Source organism: Pleurodeles waltl, chromosome 6 (assembly GCF_031143425.1).
Source record: "Pleurodeles waltl isolate 20211129_DDA chromosome 6, aPleWal1.hap1.20221129, whole genome shotgun sequence".
NCBI lineage: Eukaryota > Metazoa > Chordata > Amphibia > Caudata > Salamandridae > Pleurodeles > Pleurodeles waltl.
The window spans coordinates 76,236,283-76,259,895 of NC_090445.1; the positions used below are offsets into that span (position 1 = coordinate 76,236,283).

The window sequence follows — 23,613 nt, forward strand, 5'->3', positions numbered from 1 at the left end:
GGTTTAAATATATTTGACTATCTACCCAGCTATGCATGCATTGGAGATGGGAGGCCCTCTCATGGGCTTTGCAAAGGAGATTAAAGGGCTGGTTTGATTTATGCAATAGCTTGGTTCTATCAATGTAGTACATAAGAGTTTTTGCAACATCTAATGTTTTCAATCTCTTTACTCCAACACAATGTTGTTAAGGAATAAAGACTGGCAACGATATGGCTTTAGTGAAGGTGGGAGGATCACACCATCTTAAGGAGGAGATTAGGACTGACATGTCCTTGTGAATATGAATACAGGGCTCCTAAAGGGCGAGCCCTTGCAGTTTATTAATGTGTCTAAGTGAGGTAATGGCCATCAAGAAAGCCACCTACAAGGAAAGACACTGAAGGGGGCATGAGTGCAGATGTTCAAAGGGTGGGGCCTTAAGACTGGAGGATAATACCGCAATTCTACACAGGAGCAGGAGACACTCTAGTAGATCTAACCACTGAAGTTTGAGCAGATCACGATATTGGAGGGACAAACTGAGCTATCTTTGGGGTGCCCCAAGGTTGGAAGTACTTGTCTAGGACTTGAGTTGGGTTTCCACTTATGGACTTGTTGATGCATCCTTATGAGAAGGTCTGCAAAGTTCTTATCCCCAACCCCTGGGAGATGTTCCAATGTTCCCCATGAACTGAATGCCAGGGTGGAGAATCAAATGCCAAATCCCCGGGGCTAACTTAGATAGCTGAGGAGAGTGTGTGCAGACTTGCTTCTGTATGATGGTCATGTTATCACTGGTCTGTATTGTGACCCATTCTCATCATTGGACCATGCCACCGTACGAGGTCACTGACTTGCAGCCTCTAAACCTAAGAAAGGGACCTCTAATCTCCGGTTCCATGTGGGTTGTATCATCATCCAGAGGCCTGCAAACTACTGAAAAGCGGTACCACTACTGTATGAATCTAGTGTCACGACAAGCCCCATATTCAAGAGGTATGCCTAGATGTGAGTCTCACGATCACTGTGTAACAGGACCGGGGTTGCATGTGTTCTTGTTTAGAGGGCACCTGGCCTTGCACTTCGTGCTGGTTTGCCCATTGGAGCAGGACCAAAGCTGGACTGAATATGGCTTGTTGCTCTCCGAAGTGGCATAGTGGCCAAAAAACACAATGGCCTTGAATGTGCGCCAGAGTAATTACCAGTCGCCGATATTAATTAAGCATTCCACCCATCACTTTTTCGTTTTCCTCAGTGCAATAGTCCATCCCTGCCACAAATCTTGGACCGCCATAGCTGGCCTCAAGAAGGGAGCTGTACCACAGCTCCCACAGAAGGCAGCTGTGAAGGAGTCCGATAAGCCAATCCCTTTTTAACACTTAGAAAACAAAAGCATATGCAAGTTAGCTCGAAGACTTTGCCTCACTTTTAACATTATCATCTTTAACCAGTGGATAAGTGAGCAGTAATCAAGTCTATGCAATAACCTTCTGCAATTTCTTTTTGAATTATAGTATCCTATATGCAAGAGGCAATACACTATTTTAGCAAAAATCATGAACCAATTTATGCATGAGTAATGTATACTAACAAGATTAAGGGGGTTATTCTAACTTTGGAGGAGTGTTAATCCGTCCCAAAAGTGACTGTAAAGTGACGGATATACCACCAGCCGTATTACGAGTTCCATAGGATATAATGGACTCGTAATACAGCTGGTGGTAAATCAGTCACTTTTCTGTCACTTTTGGGACGGATTAACACCTCCTCCAAAGTTAGAATAACCCCCTAAGTATCTTGTGTCTTTGTGAGATTCCCTAAGGTGAGTTTTTACAGTGGCTGAAACACATTAATTCCTAGGAATCTACTGTCTTTCTTTGATGGGTATACATTTTTCCTACCTGATCCAGTAGTAACTCCAAGTACGTTTCTTACCCTCACAATACATCCCATGTAATAACTGTGCTTTATTGGGAAAGGTCAGATCAATGGGCTCTGTACTTCAGTGTTGCCAAAACTTGGCATTCTTAGGTTGGACCGTAGCTCCACTTCTCCACAAATAACTCTCCAACCTAGGAATGCAGTTGGCTCACCATAGTTTCTGCTTGCTGGGGCATGAGACACAAGCGTGCATCTAGGCGGGCTCAGCTTTGAGACTCCTCCCGGAAGAAGTCTGTGAGAGGAACCTGGGTGCGCTCTGAACTTCTGAGCTACCACAGGAGCCACGTATCTGAAGGCTTCTTTAGGGAAACTGGAAATAAAGACATTTCCTGGCTTTAACCCCTCACTGCTGGCAGGCACACATCTTACCCTTACCAAACTCTCAACTCTTCAACTGGTAAACATTCTTCTGCCCCAAAACCAGCACCAGCCGCAACAGATCTCACTCTACTCTGACACATTCTCATCACCAGAGACAAAACCTTATTTTGTGCCTGGATCCCTGATCAGACAGAAATTCAGTTACGCACACATACGCATCGCTCCCACGCTACACATGAAAGTGTCAGGATTACCAACCTCATGAGGGTTACACACAGTTCCTTTACTATGTCAGAAGTGACAGTAAACTACATTAAACTGTATATAATAGTGACTACTTATGAATAAGTACCTCCAATCCTACATTTTAGGGATATTGTAAGTCACAAATGAATGCCATGACGTTCCAGACAGGGCCTGCTTTAGGGCGGGGCGAGCAGTGAGGCCGCACCGGGTGCTGACATGAATTGTGGGGCGCTGACCTAGGGGGTGGGGGGAATAACGCTGTGTTTAGAATTATCTTAGAAACTTGCAATTTAAAAACACAAATGCTGAAAAGTTCCTTGTGCGTCCAGCCTACAGGAAGCAATTAAAATGTCAAGATACCTCTTGTGATTAATGTTCCTGCTAGGGGGAGGGATGGGAGTTTTGACTAGAGGCAGCTTTGACTCACCACAAACTAGCGTAGCGGGTTAATATGCCTTCTGCAAAGAACAGAACTATGTTTTATGTGGATAGCTGAGTGGATTAGTAAAGTCAGCATTTACAAGTGCTTTAAAATGAATGAATGTGTGTGAAAGGGGGGGATATGGAAAGATGAGGGGCACATTTACCGGGTGGTAGTGAGGGAATCTGAAGAGGAGGTCATGGGGTGGAGGACGGGCCGCCAAAAAAGACCAACGCACAGGACGCCACCAGCGCTAAAGCCGGCCCTGCTTACAAAGGCAGATATTTAACTTGCGATATGCTTACAGTGAATGATTAAGTGTACTCTTTGCGTATCCTTTTTGCTTGACCTGTTCTCAGCTATTTTCCTTTCCCTGTCTTTCTCTCCCCCCCACCTCCAGAGGTTTGGCACTGTTTTCTCCATTCCACCATATCCAATGCTGTTAGGCCTCTCACTGTAAAATACCCCCGTCTCGTACCCAAATATATTTATCATACTCCACCCCTCTGTCCCTCGACAGCGCCCCTTCTCCCGTTAAAACCACCTTTCCCAAAAGATGCCAAATGGCACCAGGACATGGAGTTACCTTTAGCTACCCCTATGTTTTGAGCCAGTTTGACTCTGCATTCTCTTCTTCTTGAGATATTAAAACTAAACTGCATGTCCCACAGTGAAATTTGCTGTTAGATTCCAAAAAGGACTGGCAGAAATATCACACAAGACAATTATTCCTGTTTTAGAGTCCTCCACACCTCTCCGTGTCTTGCTCACCCGTCACATTCCTTTCTGATTACTTACCACTAGTTTGTTTTTCTCACTTGGGCCAACCGGGAAAGATTTTAGGACGGGCTCCCTCTATTCCTTCCTCTATTCCCTTGAATGATTTTTTTCTGCATCAACTACTGCTAGTAGGGCAAATAAACTCTGCTTTTGTGGTCACCTACTTTCTTACCTCAGAACTTCTGAGAGAAGGCAGCAGTCCGCTCTTGGCCTGCACGCAGGACAAGGTCCTAGTGATCCCACTGCTCATTTGTAAAGACAATATACACAGATCACGTACCCAATGTTAGTGACAGTAAGTTACATTATACACAGCTCCTTTGTCTGATGACTGTGGTAAGATTACAGCCTCTATACCGGGTACAGGGGGCAGCCCTCCACTCGGCTACCTTACCTGATATTGCCAACAGACTTGCCCGCTCTCAGTCCCATCTGGTCACAAGTAAGATCCGCACTGCTCCTGAATTTCTTCTTCCATCAATGACACTTTGACTAAAGACTCGCCGCAGGGTTGGGGGGAAAGAGGCCCCCATGAAGGTGAAGAGCAGAGACCGGTCATCCACATTGTACACTGAGAGCCTGCCCGCCTCATAGTCCAGGAAGAGACCCACAGCCCTGGGGGGCACACGTGGGGTCAGGAGGGTAGACGGGGAGGTGAGAGCTTTGTATTTACCATTTCTGAGCCACACTGTCCAGAACCCATTCTCAGGTAATAGTTTAATCTTCCCGTTCCTGCTCACAGACGCAGTACACACACCCAATGTCCAGCAAGGTTTGTCGCCCACCTCCAACTCCCAGTAATGCCTCCCTGAGCTCAGCCTCCCTCTCCCCATGAGAAATATGACAGGGCTGGGTTTCTGAGGTGTATCTGGCAGTTCTGGTGTTTCGTCTCGAAGCCTCACGCTCCTTCCATCTTCAGACAGTATGAGTTCCTGGTAAGCAGTATCAGCATCCAGCGTTCCCCCAGCTGTAAAACAGAGAGAAGCAGAGATCATAGCTCAACCAATCACAATAGAAATCAGGACTCAACATCCAATCAAAGCAGCTATCAGAGTTCAGCAAGCAGACAAACGCTGCACCAAATACCACTTACTTAACCAGAAAGCACTCACAGCAAGCTAACGACAAGAGCGTAAAACCTCAAAGTTGTAGATATTCACATTTTGACCAAATAGGAGACATTATCTAAAAAGAAAAATCACAGCATTCCCCACACTTCGACTTCTCGCCCAGTTCTTTATTTGTGGATTTTGTTTAATCAAATCACGAAAAACATTATCTAGGGCTGAAAATGTTAGTAGAAGGCAAACACCATATTAGCACTTGGATGTAAATCAGGAGGACGGTTTGATGTTTCATAAAATAATACCAACAGAATACTAGATTCAAGTAACAAAAGTAAAGGAGGACTCCACGTTTATTATGAAAATAATGAATATACATACAGATTGGCAATTATAGGATTTTACAAAATACATGTTAAAGAATGCTCAAAAAGATAGATAAAGCCCGTCAGCACTCCCTTTTTCTGTCCAAACATGCCTTTAGTCAACTACATTTCCCCAGTTTCCCAGTGCAGCAATATTTTCCTCGCCCAAACTCTTCACTATAACCACTTTGTAGGTCTTGCTCTGCTGACAATAATACAGTTTTCCAGGAAAAAACACGCATTGTTTAAAAAAAGAAGAACAATTCATGGGTGAACAAATGGCACAAACAAATGGACTCTGGCTTATGGCGCCCATGGCTAAATGACTGTCCTTAGTTTAGGTCTCTCTGTTATTTATCTTTTTTGATGCTTTTTAATGTTAAATTAATCAGTGTTACAAGCATCAATTTACGGGTTGTAAAACATTGTGAAAACCTTTTTAAGTTTTTTCACAGTGTCGATATCGAGTCAGACCTATTTTTAACATTGCAATTGATATGACCATTTATTTTTAGTGGACTAATATCTCATACACTAGTAAATATTAATTGCATGTTATCACATTATTACTTATATCAAAGGGGAGAGACCAGGTCTTTCGGAGGGCCTCACTTCCTGAAATTCGCCTAGGCAAACCTATTATTTTTTTTCTAAGTACTCTAACCCACTATGGTTTTATTACAGTGGCATCCATCATCGAGTCCTCGCTACAGACAAAGGAGTGCATATAGACGGGCTCAGCTTTGAGACTCCTCCCGGAAGAAGTCTGTGAGAGGAACCTGGGTGCGCTCTGAACTTCTGAGCTACCACAGGAGCCACGTATCTGAAGGCTTCTTTAGGGACACTGGGAATAAAGACATCTCCTGGCTTTAATCCCCCACTGATGGCAGGCACAAAACCTACTCTAAACATTCTCCTGCCCCTCAGCATCTGTGGCAACAGATATCACTCTAATTCAGGACTATGATTATGCTGCTCTTTTTATGCTTAATTTTTTTTACAGCAGCCAATCAAAAGACTTTATTCAAAAAACTACATTACCTAGTAAAACATACTGATCACATGACCAAATATAGAGTATCCCCCCTATAAAACCTGGCGACATGAATACACGTCCTCTTTCTTTGCTGCTCCGCAGCCAGTTAAGTCACGATTTTTTTCCTTGCTTAATTATTTGCGTGTGATTTGTTTCGGGCCTTTGGATCGCGCTGTCAATCGTGCTGTGTTAGCATAACCTTGATAATTTTCTTGTTCTCAGGAGGAGCGCTATGGCCTCCATTATTTCTTGTGGAGCGGGAGGGAGCTGATCGCGGCCACGATCTTGGTTGGCCGCAATCCAAACGTTCTAGTCCTTCGGGACTTTCTGCAACGCGCGCGCATGTGCGTTAATGCCGCGTATATTTCAAAGCGGTCAGGAGGCTTGGCAGACCGTCGGGCGGTGCGCTTCACCACTTTCTGTATTATTATTCAGCCCAAGTGTGTCTGTTCCCTCCTCTCTGCAGTTTGTTGGCTCCTGATGCCCTGGGACATCCGAGTGTGTCCAGTGTAGTAAAATCTGGCATAGGCTCTGCCTAGAGCGTTTGCAGGTGTCACATTTTCAAGCATAGCACGCCTGCAGGGGCCACACTCCACCTTGATCATAGCTTTTGGCTATTTTTTTAATCAAAATTTCTGGGTGATTCTACCTTGATCAGGCATTGTGGCCCAATAGCAATATGACCCTTATGAGGAATATGGAGGCGAAGATCAAGAGTTTGGACCTTCGTTTGAAGACAGCTCATCGAGGCGCTCGATTCTAATGTGCAGCTCTCAGTCAATAAGGCCTAGGCTAAGGCTTTAGGCCCTCTGACACCTCATCTTAAGGGTTTTGCGTGCCAGCAAGGCTGGCTTCCACCTCTTCCCGCCACAGAGTCCATTCCTCAATCGGCCAATCCATCTGGGGGCAAGGCTAGAGGGAAGTCAAATGGGAAACGTTGGCACTCTGATGCCTTCAAACAATTTTCAACTTTTATCATGGAAGAATATGGATATAGCCATTCAGAGCCCCAGGTTTCAACTTCAGATGATGCTTTCAATTATCCAGACCCAGTGGGGTCAGACTCTACTGGTGACTCATCAGATAGGAATCAGGATGACGCTCCGGGCCCTAGTAAGAAAAAGTGTCAGGATCACGGATCGGACCCCGGTCCAAGTCCTCCTAAGGTTATTACTTTTGATCCCACCGAGATTGTGCACCCCAGGTCCACCAATTGGTCTACCCTGCTGGAGGTCGCTAATTATGCCCAATCTCATCTCCAGCAGGGCTTCGACAGAGGTCAGGGCGAGGCTCCGCTCTGAATGCCCCAGACCGGACCTGGCCAGAAAAGTCTTAGATACTCCAGAGGTGGACCCGACAATGGTAAACTTAATGAATAAGTGGGCCAAAGACCCCAAAAAGGGTCTCGACAGAGCCTGGCGGTCATGCCAGGTTAAGTTACTAGATATGTCAGGACCTCTAACCAAGATCCTAGAACTTGGGTTTCAGGCTAAATACTCTGGTGCAGCTGTCAACCCAGACATCTTGATCGGTTGGGCACAACGCACAGTCTGCCTGTTGGGTAACACCAATGTGTCAATGTCAATAGAGAGACAGAGATCTATCCTGATGCGCATTGACCCTATACTTAATGACTTGGCGTCCTCCAAATCTGGTCCTGTGGCACAGGGTCTCCTTTTCGGAGGTCCTTTTGTTAAGGATTTGGCAAAATTTGCAGCAACCTATAATACCCCAGATAAGGCACATTTGTTGCTGAAAAAGGTCTTTTGCAATACCCTTTTTGGAAGGTCCAGATGATTTACGGCCCATTCGTCAGGCTGTGGATTCTACCAGGGTCCCCCACAAGAGAATTTCGACCGCTCCCACAGCAACTGGCAAGACCAGTCAGCTGACCAGATATTCTACCCCTCCCGTCCTCATGGAGGACGTCAACAGTTCTGCAGGGGCTATGGCAGAGGCCAAAAGAGAGGCTTCCAGGTGTCAGGATACTCAGGTAAGCATTTTACCTTGTTCAGAACTGATATGGGGGGGGGGGGAGGATTCAATACTTTGTGAACAATTGGATACGGCTGACCCAGGATCCCTGGGTTCTAAAATCCGTTTGGGGATACAAACTGGAATTTTACAGTTCCCCGGTTCAGGGCTCTCTTCCCCTGTTTTTTTCCCCTACATGATCAAAATCTCATAACAGAGGAGATTCTCGTGCTGCTCCAGAAGGATGCAATCCGCCTGGCAAGTCCACATCCATAGGGTTTCGTCAGCTCCATTTTCTTGGTCAACAAACGGGGAGAAGGTTCTCGTTGAGTGCTCAAACTCAAGAACTTCAACTCTTAGGTAGTCTATAGGCACTTCAAGATGGAAGGTATCCATCTCCTCAGAGACCTACTTCAAGAGGGTGACTGGATGGTCCGTCTGGATCTAAAGGACGCTTATCTGTTGGTTCCTATTTTTGCTCCCCAGAGGCGCTTTCTGCAGTTATTCTGGCAGGAGCAATGCTACGAGTACAAGGTCCTTCCTTTCGGTCTCTCATCTGCCCCATGGTGCTTCACCAAACTGATGAGGCCAGTGGTGGAAGCGGTTCGTGCCAGAAGCATTCAATTAATAGTCTACCTCGAAGATCTTATTCGGATGGCCTGGGACCCTCTTACGGTTACGCAACACCTGTCATGGACAGTGTCAGGATTCGGGACCAGCGCGGTCGCAAACCATGGTGCGGTTCCAGCAATGCCCCCCACGAAGATCTCCTGAAAAAGGTACTCATATGTGGTGCCATCTCATACCACAGATCGCGCTCTTCTCGCCATCCATGTGGTAAGTCTCATCTGCCTGGTGGCCGTACTTGATGGTGGCTACATTGCCCCCTTTCTAAAGCGCTCTCATTCACTGGGACTTCAATTCCCAGAAGCCTTCAGCAGTAGCCATTTCTAAGGGTGTGGCTGCTCTATAAATACCAGCCACACCCAGGTTCCAGTGCTTACTATTTTGGAACCTTCCAGTAGTTAAGATCATCGCTGATTTCCCTCTTCTGCCTGAACCAAGGATTCCTGTTTTAGCGAGTTGGACAAACTCGCTCCCAGTGAGTTCGTTCCGACGGGGCTTCCCCACCGGCCTTTCCAAGTTCCTTGTTGAATAGAGATAATTTGTTTCCGCTTCTCATTTGATCTTCGGAGACGAGCGGCTTGCTGTTACTTAGTTTCCGCTTCCCCTCGGACTCTGGAGATTAGCGGCTTCAGTGAAGATAATAAGTATCAAGGCTATTCTAACTTTGTTTCATTATTATTACGCTGCAATTACTCTGCGATAATTTTCATTGTAAGGTTGTGATGTTAACCATTTATTATCAGACTCATAATTGTGTGTGTGTGTGTATAATTTTAAGAGAAATTATATGCTATTGTTGAATGCTTATTTGAACGTTCTTTTGCACATTAAGAAGATCGTGTATTACTTTCTAAAAGAAAACTGAATGTTATTTTGTGGCTGAGTTGCTAATTTGATTTCCGCTCAAGAAAGAATTGTATTATTCCTTTTGAGCTTCTGGCATACGCTCTTGACAATAATGTTTGGTGATTATAATTCACAGTAATGGTTTTGGTCTGGAGTGCCATTATTTGGATTTTTGTCCATCTCTAGGGAATTTTAATTTATTGCTGTTAAATTGTTAATACTAACACAAGCAAGAGTGTTCCATTGTAGGACGTTTTATATATATGATAATTATTGATATTTTTTTCTTTGCAAATAACAATCTTCCTTTTCAGATCACTCTCCTAGCTGTTCCCTTCCTAATTCTCCCTCCCCCCCGCCTGGCCACTCCAATCATCAGTGCTATAACGGCATCTGAGTTGGTGTTGCCGGGAGGTGGGCCCTTGATTAGCGACGCACAGATCCCGAGGAATTGGGCCGTGACAGACAGTTCAACTGTTTGTTTGTAATCAATCAACCAAAGTCCTGTCTAGTCCCATCCCAGCTGATGGAATTCTTGGAGTTCCAGATAGATTCTGTCTTGTCCCGACTGATCCTTCCTCAACAAAAGATTCAGAACATCAAGAGGGAGTTGAGGTCTGCTTTACAAGCCCAGACAATATCTTTGAGATCAGTGGCTTGGACTGTAGGTCTTTTGGCCTCATCCATCCAGGCAACATTCCCGGATCCCCTTCATTACAGAACACTTCAGCGTCTGAAGATTTGGCACCTGCAGAAGGGATTAGCGTATGCTGACCAGATTCAGCTGTCACAGGAGGCCCGGATGGAGATTAATTGGTGGTTGAATCACATGGAAGCCTGGAATGGCAGGGCGATTTTTGGCAAAGCCCCGGAAGTCATTCTAGAATCGGATGCCAGCAGGTGGGGCTGGGGTGCCAGGTGCGGCTCCCTCTCTATGGGAGGTCATTGGTCGGAGTCAGAGCTTCAACTCCACTTCAACTGCATGGAACTGCTGGCCGTCTCTTTTGCGACCAAGAGCCTTGTCCCCTGTCAGGACAGATTGTTGCATTCTGTTGAGAATGGACAACATTTCGGTGGTACGTTATGTCAACAGACTGGGGGGTACGAGATCTTGGATGCTACAGAGAGATCCAAGGATCTATGGCATTATTGTCTTCAACATTGGATCTCTCTCATATTGAAATATCTGCCGGGGTCCACAAATGCGGTGATGGACTGGTACTCCCGTCATCTGCGGGATTTCAATGATTGGAGATTACACCCACGTACCTTTGCTCTTCTCAAACGTTTTTGGGGTCCATATTCAGTGGATCTGTTTGCGTATCGGCTCTACTGACATATTCCTGCCTTTTTCAGTTGGCATCCTGATCCAGAGGCGCTAGCGATGGACGAGTTCTTACAGGATTGGTCCACCCTCATTGGTTATGCCTTTCCACCTTTCAGCATGATTCCCAGGGTCCTCGCCCAGGTACGTCTTCAGAAGGTGGACCTGGTGTTGGTGACATCTCTGTAGAGGGCTCAAACATGGTTCCCCTTGATTCTGGAGATGTCATTCAATTCCTCATCATCAGAATCTGTTGCTGGACCCAGTAGGCCTTCCGCATCCGCTGATTCTCTTGGAACAATTACGGTTGGTGGCCTGGAAGGTTTCAGGGGTAGATGGAAAGTGCAAGGCATTTCATCACAAGCTTCGGCGTACATCGAACAATCTTGGTCCAACAGTACACACAAACGATATGCTTCGGCATGGCAGAGATGGGCTAATTGGTGTGGCAAAAGGGGTATGGATCCCTCCCAGGCAGAGGTGTGTTTTATAATAAATGTACTGTCCTCTTTAGCTGAAGTAGGGCTTGCTTATTTAGATCAGTGAATAACTTCAGATCCGCTATTTCGGCAGGTCATATCCAGCTTATTGGTAAACCTGTTGGAGAAGATCCTTTAGTGTGCAAATTACTCAGGGGCATTCGATTTTACACGCCTCCTCAGCCAAAATATACTTCTTTATGGGATGTAGATATTGTACTTAGATTTTTTAAGTCTTGGCCTGATAATCAATATTTGTCATGCAAACAGTTATCGAGCATGTTGACTATGTTATTATGCCTGATTTCCTGTAAACAGGTCTCAGATGCGTGAGCCTTGGATCTCAAGGGTAGACTTTTTTTCTCCAGAGGGAATATCTTTTTCTGTGTCCAGGAGAACCAAAACTAATACGAGTTTGATTTCTTATCCGTGTTTTCCCTAGGATTATAAGTTCTGTGTGGTACAGTCTCTTAAGGCTTATGGGGAGGCTACCTGCGAGTTCCGTTTAGACCCTCAGGGGCAATTGCTCATTGCCTTGCAAAAGCCATTTAAACCGGTTTCCTCTGCCACTCTGGCCAGATGGATGCATTGGTTACTCTCTGAAGACTGTATTGATGTTTTAGTGTTTGGCACTCACTCTGCAAGAGGCGCTATGGCTTCAAAATCTTTTTCTCTAGGTTCCAGTTTGAATGAAATCATGAAGGCAGCAGATTGGTCTTCTGAGTCTACTTTTAAGTCTTTTTACTACCAACCAATTGTGGATAAAGCATCAGTGGTGGTTGCACAGCTTTGAAGAAGCATAATCGGAGCCTCCGGTCCTGACATAGAATATAGAAGTTTCTAGCTATTGCGTCAAGAATTTTCAATTCCATTAAGGACACGGAGTCGAGGATAATCCCACCAAAAGGAAATGTTTACATACATCGTAAGGTGTAAGTATAACATTTCAAGTTCTTTGAGTGTTGCAAGTGTTAAGTCCCCCCCCCGCCAACCCCCTTCCCCCTTTGTTATGGCATTTATGTATGGGATTCTTTTGGGGAGTAGTTTTTATGGCTTTTCCTCTATTTATTCTAGGCAATGAGCAGAAACAAACTTGAAGTTTGTAATGGGAGTTCTTTATTTTCCTCGCAGTCCTTCAGTATGGAGTCAGTTTTCCATGATTTCAAGAGGATCTGGTTGGGCCTGGTTTGGGCCTCCGTCGGTTAAGGATGTCTAAGACTCTGGGACTGTTCGTGTTTGTTTATCTCACTTGAGGCTTTTCTGAGTATTCAGTTTCAAAGAAAGAGGACTTGTATTTATGTTGCCAGGTTTTATAGGGGGGAATACTTTATGGTTGGTCATGTGATCAGTATGTTTTACTGGGTAATGTAGTTTTTAGAATAAAGTCTTTTTATTGCCTGCTGTAAAAAATAAAGCATAGTAAGAGAAGCATAATCCTCACCTCCATGTCCTTAATAGAATTGAAAATTCTTGACGCGATAGCTAGAAAAGTTTATATCCTACTCCCAAATGTAAAATTGTCTCAGGGTACCCAAATTCACTAGTCCAGCTTTTTTTCCCCATACCCCCAACAGGTTTAAAAAAAAAAAAAAAAGGTTTGGAGGCTGTTAGAGCAAATTATGAACTCCGCTTCAAAGAACAGTTTCATCCTCGATATGCTCGCACTGGGTCAATTGGATTTCATCAGAAGTAGATATTACAGCCCCTACTAATATTTTCTTTTCTTAAAGTAGTAAGTATATTCCTCTAGTTAACACACTTAAAGGAAACTTAGATTATGGTGAAGTTGGGAATGTGTAACTAGAGATTAGTTTTGTGTTTCAATATCACTCTTGATCAGTTACAGTTTAAATACTTTAGGCCACATTCACAATCTGCACTTTTTAATACATATAGTAGCAGTACTCGTAATACAAAAAGCTATTCGCAAACCTACAGGCTTCTATTATCTTTTCCACACAAAGATCTCCACCACGTGTTAGGAGATTTGCTCATAAGTAGGTATACAATATAGTATTAAATGTGGGTGGAATCTTGTTGAGTGACTGGTAAATGGGTATATACTTACTCCTAAAATGGAGAGGTTAAGGAGTAAGAAGGGATTTATAAATGGATAAGAAGGGGTTTAAGAACATTGCTATTCATATACTGCAATTCTAAAAATTAGTATGGCTAAAAAGGCTCCTAAACAGTTGTAAATATCCTCTAGCTCAGCCTTGGAGTAACTCAAGCACTGCACATGGCCAATCTCAGGCACTGCAACTCAATCCCATAGAAAATAATGGAGTAAGGGACTATAAATGCCACCCCCCACCCCCCCAAATAGAATATCATGTTATTAAATAGCATTATTTCAAATTTTAAATTGTAGATATTATTTTAGTTTAAAGTTTAATAATTTGTTACTTAATATTTATATTACATGATTATAAAATATAAAACTAATTTCAAATGATATTAAACTTTAAAACTTTGGTTTAAACATTTTAATTAATTCTGTACATAATCGTTTTAATATGTATGAAAAAAAAATTCTGTATGAATACAATTTTTTCAAGTTTAGAAAATGTATCTAATTTTTCCTGTACTTTGCGACAGGTGGCTTCTTCCTATATGTGAAAGGTTTGCACTTGGAAATGGTGAATAGCCAAAGAGTATAAAAGTTAGAGAAAGATGTGAAGAGGCCCCTTTGTGTTTCTCTATTACAATTGTCTTTTTACTCTCGACTGTCCTTCCTTTTTTTTAATGATGAATTTTCATTACTATTGAATTAGATAAAACTGAAACGTGTTTGCAGACATATTAGGAGTTGTTTATTTAGATGTGTGTACTCTTTGTTGCAATAGCCACACAGCGACAGGTGGACACTATGCTTGCGAAGAAAGTGGAGGGCTGTGGACACGAATGGGAGTTTTATGTCCAGAGAGATGAAGGCTGTGCATGGTTGCTTTTCACAGATTAGTGCTGTGCGAATGTATGATGGAACAACGAATGCTGCAACCACGCATGCCTGAACAACGCGGTCGGAACAACGACCGCGTTGTCACCACAAATGCCTTTACTACGCATTCCTTTACCAGGATTTTTTGTTGTAAAAGCATGCCTAGTAAAGGCATGTGTGGGAAAGGCGTGCGTGGTTATAGCATGCGACCCCCCCACCTGCCTTAAGGCCGAGAAGTACCCCACCCATAATACTAAAACTACCCCAACCCACCACCCCTAAAACAAAACTACCCTGGATACCTCCCCACCAACCCTGAGCCCTAAACCCTTCCCAGAGCTCACCCACCCACCCAAAAACCAAACTACCCCGATCCCTCCCACCCCCAAAAACCAAACTACCCCAATCCCTCCCACCCCCAAAAAACAAACTACCCCAATCCCTCCCACCCCCAAATAAAAAAGTACCCTGCCCCTACACCCCCAAAGCCACCGCCCCTAAAAACAGAGCTGCCCCAATCCCCCGCCCCTAAAAACCAGCTCTACCCAAATACCCCCTGTTAGAAATGGGTTCTATGGTTGGCAGTCAGGTTACCCCGTGTCCAAGCAAGGATCCTCACTCTAGTCAGGGTAAGTCACACACAATCCAAATTATCCTGTGCCCACCCTCTGGTAGCTTGGCACTGAGCAGTCAGGTTTTACACATTGCCTTCTAAGTTAAGTACTTGTGCAATAAACCATACAGTAACACAATATAGCACCACAAAAAATACACCACACAGTGTTTAGAAAAAAAAAATATATCATATTTATCTGGATATTTGCAGGTCAAAACGATCAAAAGATGCAATAAGAAAATGTAAAGTTATCACTGAAAAGTGATATAAAGTGTCTTAAGTCTTGTCAAAGCAAACAAAGTCTCTTTCAAGCACAAAGTACCTGGTTCGCGTGAAAAATCTCCGCAAAGGGCCGCAGAGGAGGAGAAGCGGGGAAACAAAGGGGTGTGCGTCGATTTCTCAGGCCGCACACGGTCGATGCGTTGTTTAGTTTCCACGCAGGGATGGCTGAGCATCGATTTCCGGTGCTCGGTCGTGGATCCTCTTGGGGTTGTGGGGTTTTCAGACGCCCCGGGATCTGTGCGTGGAATCCTGGGCTTGTGACAAGCTCTGCGTCGTTCCGGTGGGCGGTGCAGGGACATTTCTCCCTCACGGCAGGCGCTGCGTCGATTTTCCCTCTGGAAGTCTGGCGCCGTCGTCCCAGGTCAGCTGTGCGTCGATCTGGTGGGCCGTGCGTCGAAGTTCCGGTCGCACCGCAGGCGCCGTGTCGATCTTTTCCTTGCGAAGTCGAGCGCATCATCCTGGTTCGACGTACAGGAATTTTTCAACGCAGGACAGGCTGTGCGTCGTTTTTGGCAAGCTGTGCATCGAATTGTTGCCGCACAAGGAGTCCAGTTGCAAGAGAGAAGTCTTTTTGGTCCTGAGACTTCAGGGATCAGGAGGCAAGCTCTATCCAAGCCCTTGGAGAGCACTTCTTCACCACAGCCAGGGAGCAGCAAGGCAGCAGGGCAACAGCAAGGCAGCAGTCCTTCACAGAAAGCAGTCAGGTGTGTCCTTTTGGCAGCCAGGCAGTTCTTCTTGGCAGGATGCAGGTTCTGGTTACAAGTTTCTTCTCCAGGAAGTGTCTGAGGTGGTAGGGCAGAGGCCCCGTTTTTATACCAAATGTGCCTTTTGAAGTGGGGGAGACTTCAAAGAGTGGCTTAGAAGTGCACCAGGTCCCCTTTCATTTCAATCCTGTCTGCCAGGGTCCCAGTAGGGGGTGTGGCAGTCCTTTGTGTGAGTGCAGGCCCTCCACCCTCCCAGCCCAGGAAGACCCATTCAAAATGCAGATGTATGCAAGTGAGGCTGAGTATCCTGTGTTTGGGGTGTGTCTGAGTGAATGCACAAGGAGCTGTCAACTGAACCCAGCCAGACGTGGATTGTAAGGCACAGAAAGATTTAAGTGCAGAGAAATGCTCACTTTCTAAAAGTGGCATTTCTAAAACAGTAATATTAAATCCAACTTTACCAGTCAGCAGGATTTTGTATTACCATTCTGGCCATACTAAATATGGCCTTCCTACTCCTTTCAGATCAGCAGCTACCACTTCAACAACGTATGAGGGCAGCCCCAATGTTAGCCTATGAAGGGAGCAGGCCTGACAGTAGTGTAAAAACTAATTTAGGAGTTTTACACTACCAGGACATGTAGACTACACAGGTACATGTCCTGCCTTTCACCCACACAGCACCCTGCCCTAGGGGTACCTAGGGCACACCTTAGGGGTGACTTAGATGTAGAAAAAGGGGAGTTTTAGGCTTGGCAACTACTTTTAAATGCCAAGTCGAATTGGCAGTGAAACTGCACACACAGGCCATGCAATGGCAGGCCTGAGACAAGGTTAAGGGGCTACTTAAGTGGGTGGCACAATCAGTGCTGCAGGCCCACTAGTAGCATTTAATCTACAGGCCCTGGGCGCATGTAGTGCACAGTACTAGGGACTAAAGTAAATTAAATAGTCCAATTGGGTATGATCCAATGTTACCATGTTTAAAGGGAGAGAGCATATGCACTTTAGCACTGGTTAGCAGTGGTAAAGTGCGCAGAGTCTAAAAACCAGCAAAAACAGTGTCCAAAAAGTGGAGGGAGGCAGGCAAAAAGTTAGGGGTGACCACCCTAAGGCTGTCCGGTCTAACACCCCCTCAAACAAACTACCCTGACCTCCACCACCCAAAACCCTTAATCCACCCCCACCCCTAAAAACTACCCTCAACCCTGCCCCAGCCCCACTTACCTGACTGCGTCGTCCTCTCCCGATGCACTCTCCCTTTTTCTCTGCCTTAACCACGCATGTGCGTTGTTCAGCACATGCATGGTTAAGGCAGAGAAAAAGGGAGTCGTAGTTAACGCAAGCGTGGTTCCGCAATGTACCAATGTACAATGTACAATGTAGGTCGTTGTTCCGGAGTCGTCGTTCCGGATGTTCCCTGTGCTGTGCAGTTAGTACATAGCTGCTCAAAGTTGAGGGACATTTTACTCCATAGATATATAGGTGGGATATAGAATGAAGCAGAGAGTTAATGGCAATGAAGAGTAGATGCCCGTGTGAAGAGATGTGCAGACAGTAGCTCATTGGGGACTGCCCATTGATTGGAGGGCGTGAGTAGAGAAGGGAATTGATCACAGAAGGTATAATGACTGTAAATGAAGTAGAGGTATGTGTTGATTGAAGGACTTCATCACAATGTTGGCTGGTTAGCATGTAGATGGATGTTCGGGGACAATAAGGCTGAGCAGAGTGGATTATTGAACAAGTAGAAACTGCAAAAAAAGATGTAGGGACATAGAGGGGACTTTAGCCTTCAAAGGGAGCTTAGGGCTCTGCACAGCTAAGTGTTGCACAGGAATTGAGACTGTGCACATATTGGGAAGAGGGGCTAACAAAAGGATTGTACAGTGCTGTGTCCAGAATGATGAGCTGTGCAGCTAGCAGAGAACATTCCTGAACATAGAGGACTCTACTTTGAGTTGAGGACTGTGCAGATTGTGGTGGGCCGTGAAGCGCAAAGTGTTGTTAAGAGGTTAACCAAAGGAGAAGTGTTCACAGGTTTGAGGGCTGGGTAGAGTGCAGGTTTTACAGTGTACGCAGCCATGTGCAAAGTGAGGATCTGCATAGTGTGGAGAACAGTCAAAGGTGTGGAGAAGTGTGCATCAGGCAGAGCAGCGAATAATGAGGATATGTTGTAGGTGCATGCCGTCTCTACAAGATGGTGCAAATGGTGAATAGCTGGGAGGAATGTGTATGCTTAATTAAGTGTATGGCTGGGTATATGCATAGAATGGGGGTGCAGAGCGTGGCCTTTGGGAGCTGTGATGCGGTGGAAATGGACTGCAGGCCACAGAGTTAAGTAATTGGTAAAGAGAGGTGGGAGGGGCAGAAAGTTGAGATCTGTTTAGAGAGAATTGGTCTGTTCAGAGAGTTGAGGGATGTGTAGAGTTGAAGATTCTTCAGTGGTGTAGATTGCACTATACAAAGTGGACTGTGTTGTACATGGAAGGGTAGGTAGAAAGTGGGTCTTGTGAAGAGAGTATTCATGTACAGAGTGGAGTATAGTACTGTGCAAATGGGAGTGCACACCAAAGTGTATACTAATTAGTGAGATGTGCATAGAGTCGAAAACTGTGAGGGGGTGGTTGCACAGAGATACGTAAATAGTGCACACAAAAATGAAGGGCTTTCTGAACCGTGTGGCTGTTCAGAGTGCCCTACTAGCCGATGGGTGAGCAAAAATGTCCCACTGTGCAGTTGGTATCCAGAGTGTGATGGATATGCTGGGAGTACAGAGCTGTTTAGACTTGATATTGAGATGCTTACAAAAATAGTATGCTTAGAGTGCCTACCTGGTGGAACCTTAGAGAGATGTGAAAAATGCAGGACTGTGCAGAGCAGCAGATTGGCACGGGAGGGTGAGCAGCGGGCTAAGCAGAGAGTTCAGGACTACGCAAAGAATGGAATCTAAAGGCTTTACAAAAATTCAAGGAGGTGCAGGCTAGAAGCATGTGTTGGGGAACTGAAGAGTACAAATGATTTTGAGGAGTCGCAGACTCAGAAGAATGTGTCTCCTTTGAGCTGTCTGTGGGCAAGGCATTTAGTCCCTGTACAGTGAAAATGGAACAGGAAGCTTAGTTCTGCCGTCAATTGGTCAAATATTGAGCATAGTCAGTTTTTACATTATTTTCCTTCTGGAATCATTCATGGTCAGCATCCATTCATTCTGCAAGAAGCCAAATGAGGATACAAAGCCTGAGGGCAAGTAGCAGCCCCCCTGGCCTACCTATTAAAATTAAATATAAGCTTGTGGCTATTGGTCACACAGACAGCAGCTGCTACGGAGGGTGAAATATCAAACATAAAAGATCATGGGAGAGTGGTTGCAATAAGTCTGGCAATCACTTCGGGTGGCATCTAAACCCATCGTTATTTTGCCCACCATGCCACCTCAGTCTGCAATCAGCCATATGCAAATCAATCTTGATCCCACTTTAATAGGTACAGAGTCCATTTCGAACTGCCTAGCCTGGTTCTCCCTAAACTGAAACAAGCAACCCAAAACCGGTTTCTCCCCGATTAGGGCTCATCAGTCAGGTGTAGCTTTGCTCCAGTGACACATTCTGCATGGGGCCCACATCAGGACGTACCATTGGCCACTTAGGGCTTAACACCAAACACACAAAAGGTGACGGGGAGGAATGCTTGCATTAAGCCTAACCACTGGCAATCGCTCAGGTAGCAGCCAGACCCATCATTCTTCTGCCTGCTATGCCACCACAGCTTGGACCCAGGCTCATGCAAATCAGCCTTGACCTTGCTACAACAGGAATAGTCCAGCCAGAACTGCCAATGTGGTCATCCCTTAACAGGACACAAGCACATCTTGCTAAATTCACAGATCTCTGCTGCAGGGGGGGGGGGGTCAAGCCTTGCTCTACTGACTTTAATTAAAACAGAATCAAAGAAAAAAAACGTACACACTTACATTATCCTTAAGCGGGCTATTTCGCCATGTTATTACTCATGATCAAAACTCCATGTTGCTCCATTGTACTGTAGGAGGATCAAACCACCCAAACCTCTCGAAGAGCAATCCTGGGTCGGACACAAATACATTCACCCAGCCAGACACCTACAAATTCGGTGTTCGATATTTTTTTCTATTCTGTGGATTTAATAACCTAAATATGGAAACTTCTCTTAATCCACGATTTGTTGCATAATGTGTAAATTTCACACAAACAAATAAATTTTAACTGCAAATGGTCAACAATTATTGAAAATGCTTCACTGTACTGTACTAGCACAATACATGCCACATGGAAAACGGGATTGACTGAACCCCACCCGACACATGACACCCTGCAGATGCATCTCACATATGAGAGTGGGCAGAAGCAAATCCCTTGGCTTTACAAAACCATGGTCTTTATGACCATGGCACCCATACGCCGGGCCAGGACCATGGGGGAGGCACTGAACAGATGACAGACAAAGATGGACCACCACATTGCGATCCACCCGATGGGTAACCAGAAATACTAGGTACACATATACTCTACTCAACTACCTCCACACTACATCACAGACTGAATGTCATACAGAGGTTCCCCTCCATCGGAGGATGCTGAGTTTCTGCATATGGTATGGAGATGCCTGACAGTAGTTGACGTCTGGCATAAAGTTACTTAAGACCGAGAGTGCACCACAAGGCATTTGCATATTTGGGAATTGCAAAGGTACATTCTGGGCCTGGCTTACAGGTCATCAGCCCAAACAGTTGACTCTAGATTCATAGACTAGAGGTGAATGTTATGCATTGGTGATTGCCAGATGGACATCCACCCCCCATAATGAATGGAAGACAGAATTCATAAAGTGGACAACAGCTGAAGAATCTGTGCTACAAATTGAGAAGCAAAGAGGGCTGCAAAGATGACCACTAACAGACGACTGGGCTCGGTTAGGCACACTACCAGGGGCAGGAGGATAAGACCAATAGAAACATAACACCTTCATAACTAACACTCCTTGAAGAACTATGGTGAACGGTAGAACCATGGGTGATGCAGGACACTGCAGACAATCAGACTCAAACTGGAGGATAGGAGGGAGATGTGGCTTATAATACAGACAAGTAATAGCAGCTGGATAGGACTGCTTGAGATTAAAGTTTTTTTGGCACCGTTAATCAAACGTCCAGACACCATGATAGGTTATTAGAATATGCACTCATTGAATGTTGTAATACTCTACACTGAAGATCCCGAGTCTGCAACCAATAATGTAAGAATATAACACCAGAATATAAGGCTGTTATGATATTCACTAATGTAACATGACGAACAACCGGAAATGTTAAAACTTAATACAAAACTATTATTTTTTTTTACAGGGATTTAGTACTGCAACACTCAATTTTGGGAAAGTTAGTGTGTTACATTTCAGCTGTGGATTCTTGTATTGGGGTATTGAGGGAGGCCATTTTGTCTAGCTGGCACTAATACCCTTACTGATGGATAGCAGGAAACGTTTTTGTTTGCAGCAGGAAACACGTATGTTACATATTTGAGTGGGAGGCAGAGTGAGGGCTGCTTACACCTCTGCCTTAAAAAGGTTTTGCTTTTTTTTTTCCCCCCCAGATACTTTAGGAGGGCACTTACGGTGCTTCCTGGTGAGACATGTACATAATAAAATGTGATTTACAATACTGTGAAGTACAACTATTTATTTATTTATTGGAAAGGGCTACTTCTAGAGAACTCTGTGTGAGCAAAAAGTAATGCAGATGCTGGAATAAAATTCAAAATATAAACTGTCCTATCCAAAAGTGAAAGGACACAGGTTTTATAATAAGAATTGTTTGACTCTGTTGATGGGCAGCTGCTCTGCAAGGAATTGATGGGAAACACCAGGGATAAGCAATATGGCAAGAGTGGCACCCTTTAAGTCTAAATGGACAGAGAAAACAAGGGTGCAACTGCAGCTGGCACTACAAAAATGTGGGTGGAAAGTGTCATATAAAAAAATATTGATACCATCCTCCCTTCTCCATCATCCCCTGCAGTAGTCCAGCAGAAACGTAGAGATATATTATAAGCAACAAAAAAAAAAAGAAATGGTGCTGTATTTTACATTTTTTAAAACCTTATCATTTAAAAAGGGATCACCCATTTTCTGTAGGAAAAACCATGAAAAACAGTGTCAATGCATTGCATGTGTAGCAAGGGTCACAAGGAAAGTCAAATCTAACTGGTCTGGATATTTGTTTAGGGGTGTGTATGGCAATTTGGCCATTGTTTGGCGATGGCTTGTGTGCAGTTCCCCATCTCTTCTAAAAAGAAAATTCCATAATGATTCAAAATCTTCAGTTACAACAATATGTAAGCTAAGAGTAGGGCTTATTTGCTGAACACAGTGCTTTAGTAAAGCTAAGCTGTACCTAGTTAGAAGATTGTTATTAAAAGGAGTCAGAAGATGTAATTTGTTTTGCAATTGGGGGCCTGAAAAGCTTACACTGCAAAATATAGCACATTTCATCTTTTTGACTGATTTTCATGAAATGTAACCCCCACCTGAGATAATGGGTAATGGCAAAGGGGGAATTCTGTATTGTTGATGAAACACTAGAGGGTGAATATGTGATATCCAAAACAGTGAATTAAATAGTGCATTAATTAAATGTTACAAGAAGTATGTTGGGATTAGCCCTAGAGCTGGATGCCCACTGTATCTCTGCGCCAGACACTAATACTAGTACAAAATGTTGACTTTGTGTTTAAGACTGATGTCCCATGTATTTCAGGAGGTTTGAATAGGAATTGAACTTAGACAGTGCAGTGGTTAAGCAGTCAATGATTCTGTAAGTCAAAGGTACGTTCAGACTGTGACTGCTGCCTGGAGTGAGGCTTAATGGCTGCGGTGCTCATGCTGGGCAAAGCAAGCAACGGCAGCCAGGACAAACTTCATTTTCTAGAGCACCAGGTGGTTCTCGAGATGTGTAAAAGTAGCAGCCATCTTAAGTCATTGGGTTTAAGTTAATCATGTTTCAGAGCATTACTTGCTAGGTAATCAATACATTAGTTGCTGCAGCTGGAACCCTTGATGCCAGGAGTTAGGTTTCATTGCTTCTTCATCCCAAAGTGATTAAGACTATATTAAAGAATGCTGGAAAACGTTAGAGATGATGTAGTTGATAATTTAGTGTTGTCCCTTATGTCACAGAAGTCACTAATATGGGACAATATCAGCACTATGTTAACCAAAGTACTTATAGTTTGAATGTAGAAAGATGTATTGAAAAGCTAAATTTAAATGTGCATTTGTTTAAACTCGTGTTAGAAACCCTAGTGCAACTGCTTATAAATCAAATGTTTTAAGATTTAATTGATACTATGATATAATTTAGGTATTAGACTAACCTATTAAAACGATTTTGAATTTCCAATGATTAGTGATTTAAATGTATGGAAAAATAGAGAAATGCAGTTCTGCATTATACTGATTGAAATGTATTAACAGTCTTAGTTTTAAAGTGACTGTAACATGAATATTAATGAAGCATTAAAGTCAAATTTACACGTTTGCATATTAAAATGTGTTTATTAGAACCTATTATTTAAACGTATTGTTTTAACTCACTTGTATTAGCCTAAGTGAGGCCTCCTTTGCCTGTATTT

The 23,613-nt window shown here is 44.1% G+C and overlaps 1 protein-coding gene across 1 annotated transcript in view; it reads right to left on the reverse strand.

Annotated features, from left to right (window-relative positions):
• The window catches only part of LOC138301862 (E3 ubiquitin-protein ligase TRIM39-like), a 134,875-nt gene that overhangs the window by 12,033 nt on the left and 99,229 nt on the right, over window positions 1-23,613 (reverse strand). Inside the window, exon 7 of the mRNA XM_069242354.1 lies at window positions 4,086-4,658. Coding sequence (XP_069098455.1) covers window positions 4,114-4,658 — 545 coding nt within the window. The 3' untranslated portion in view covers window positions 4,086-4,113. The remainder of the gene's footprint in view (window positions 1-4,085; window positions 4,659-23,613) is intronic.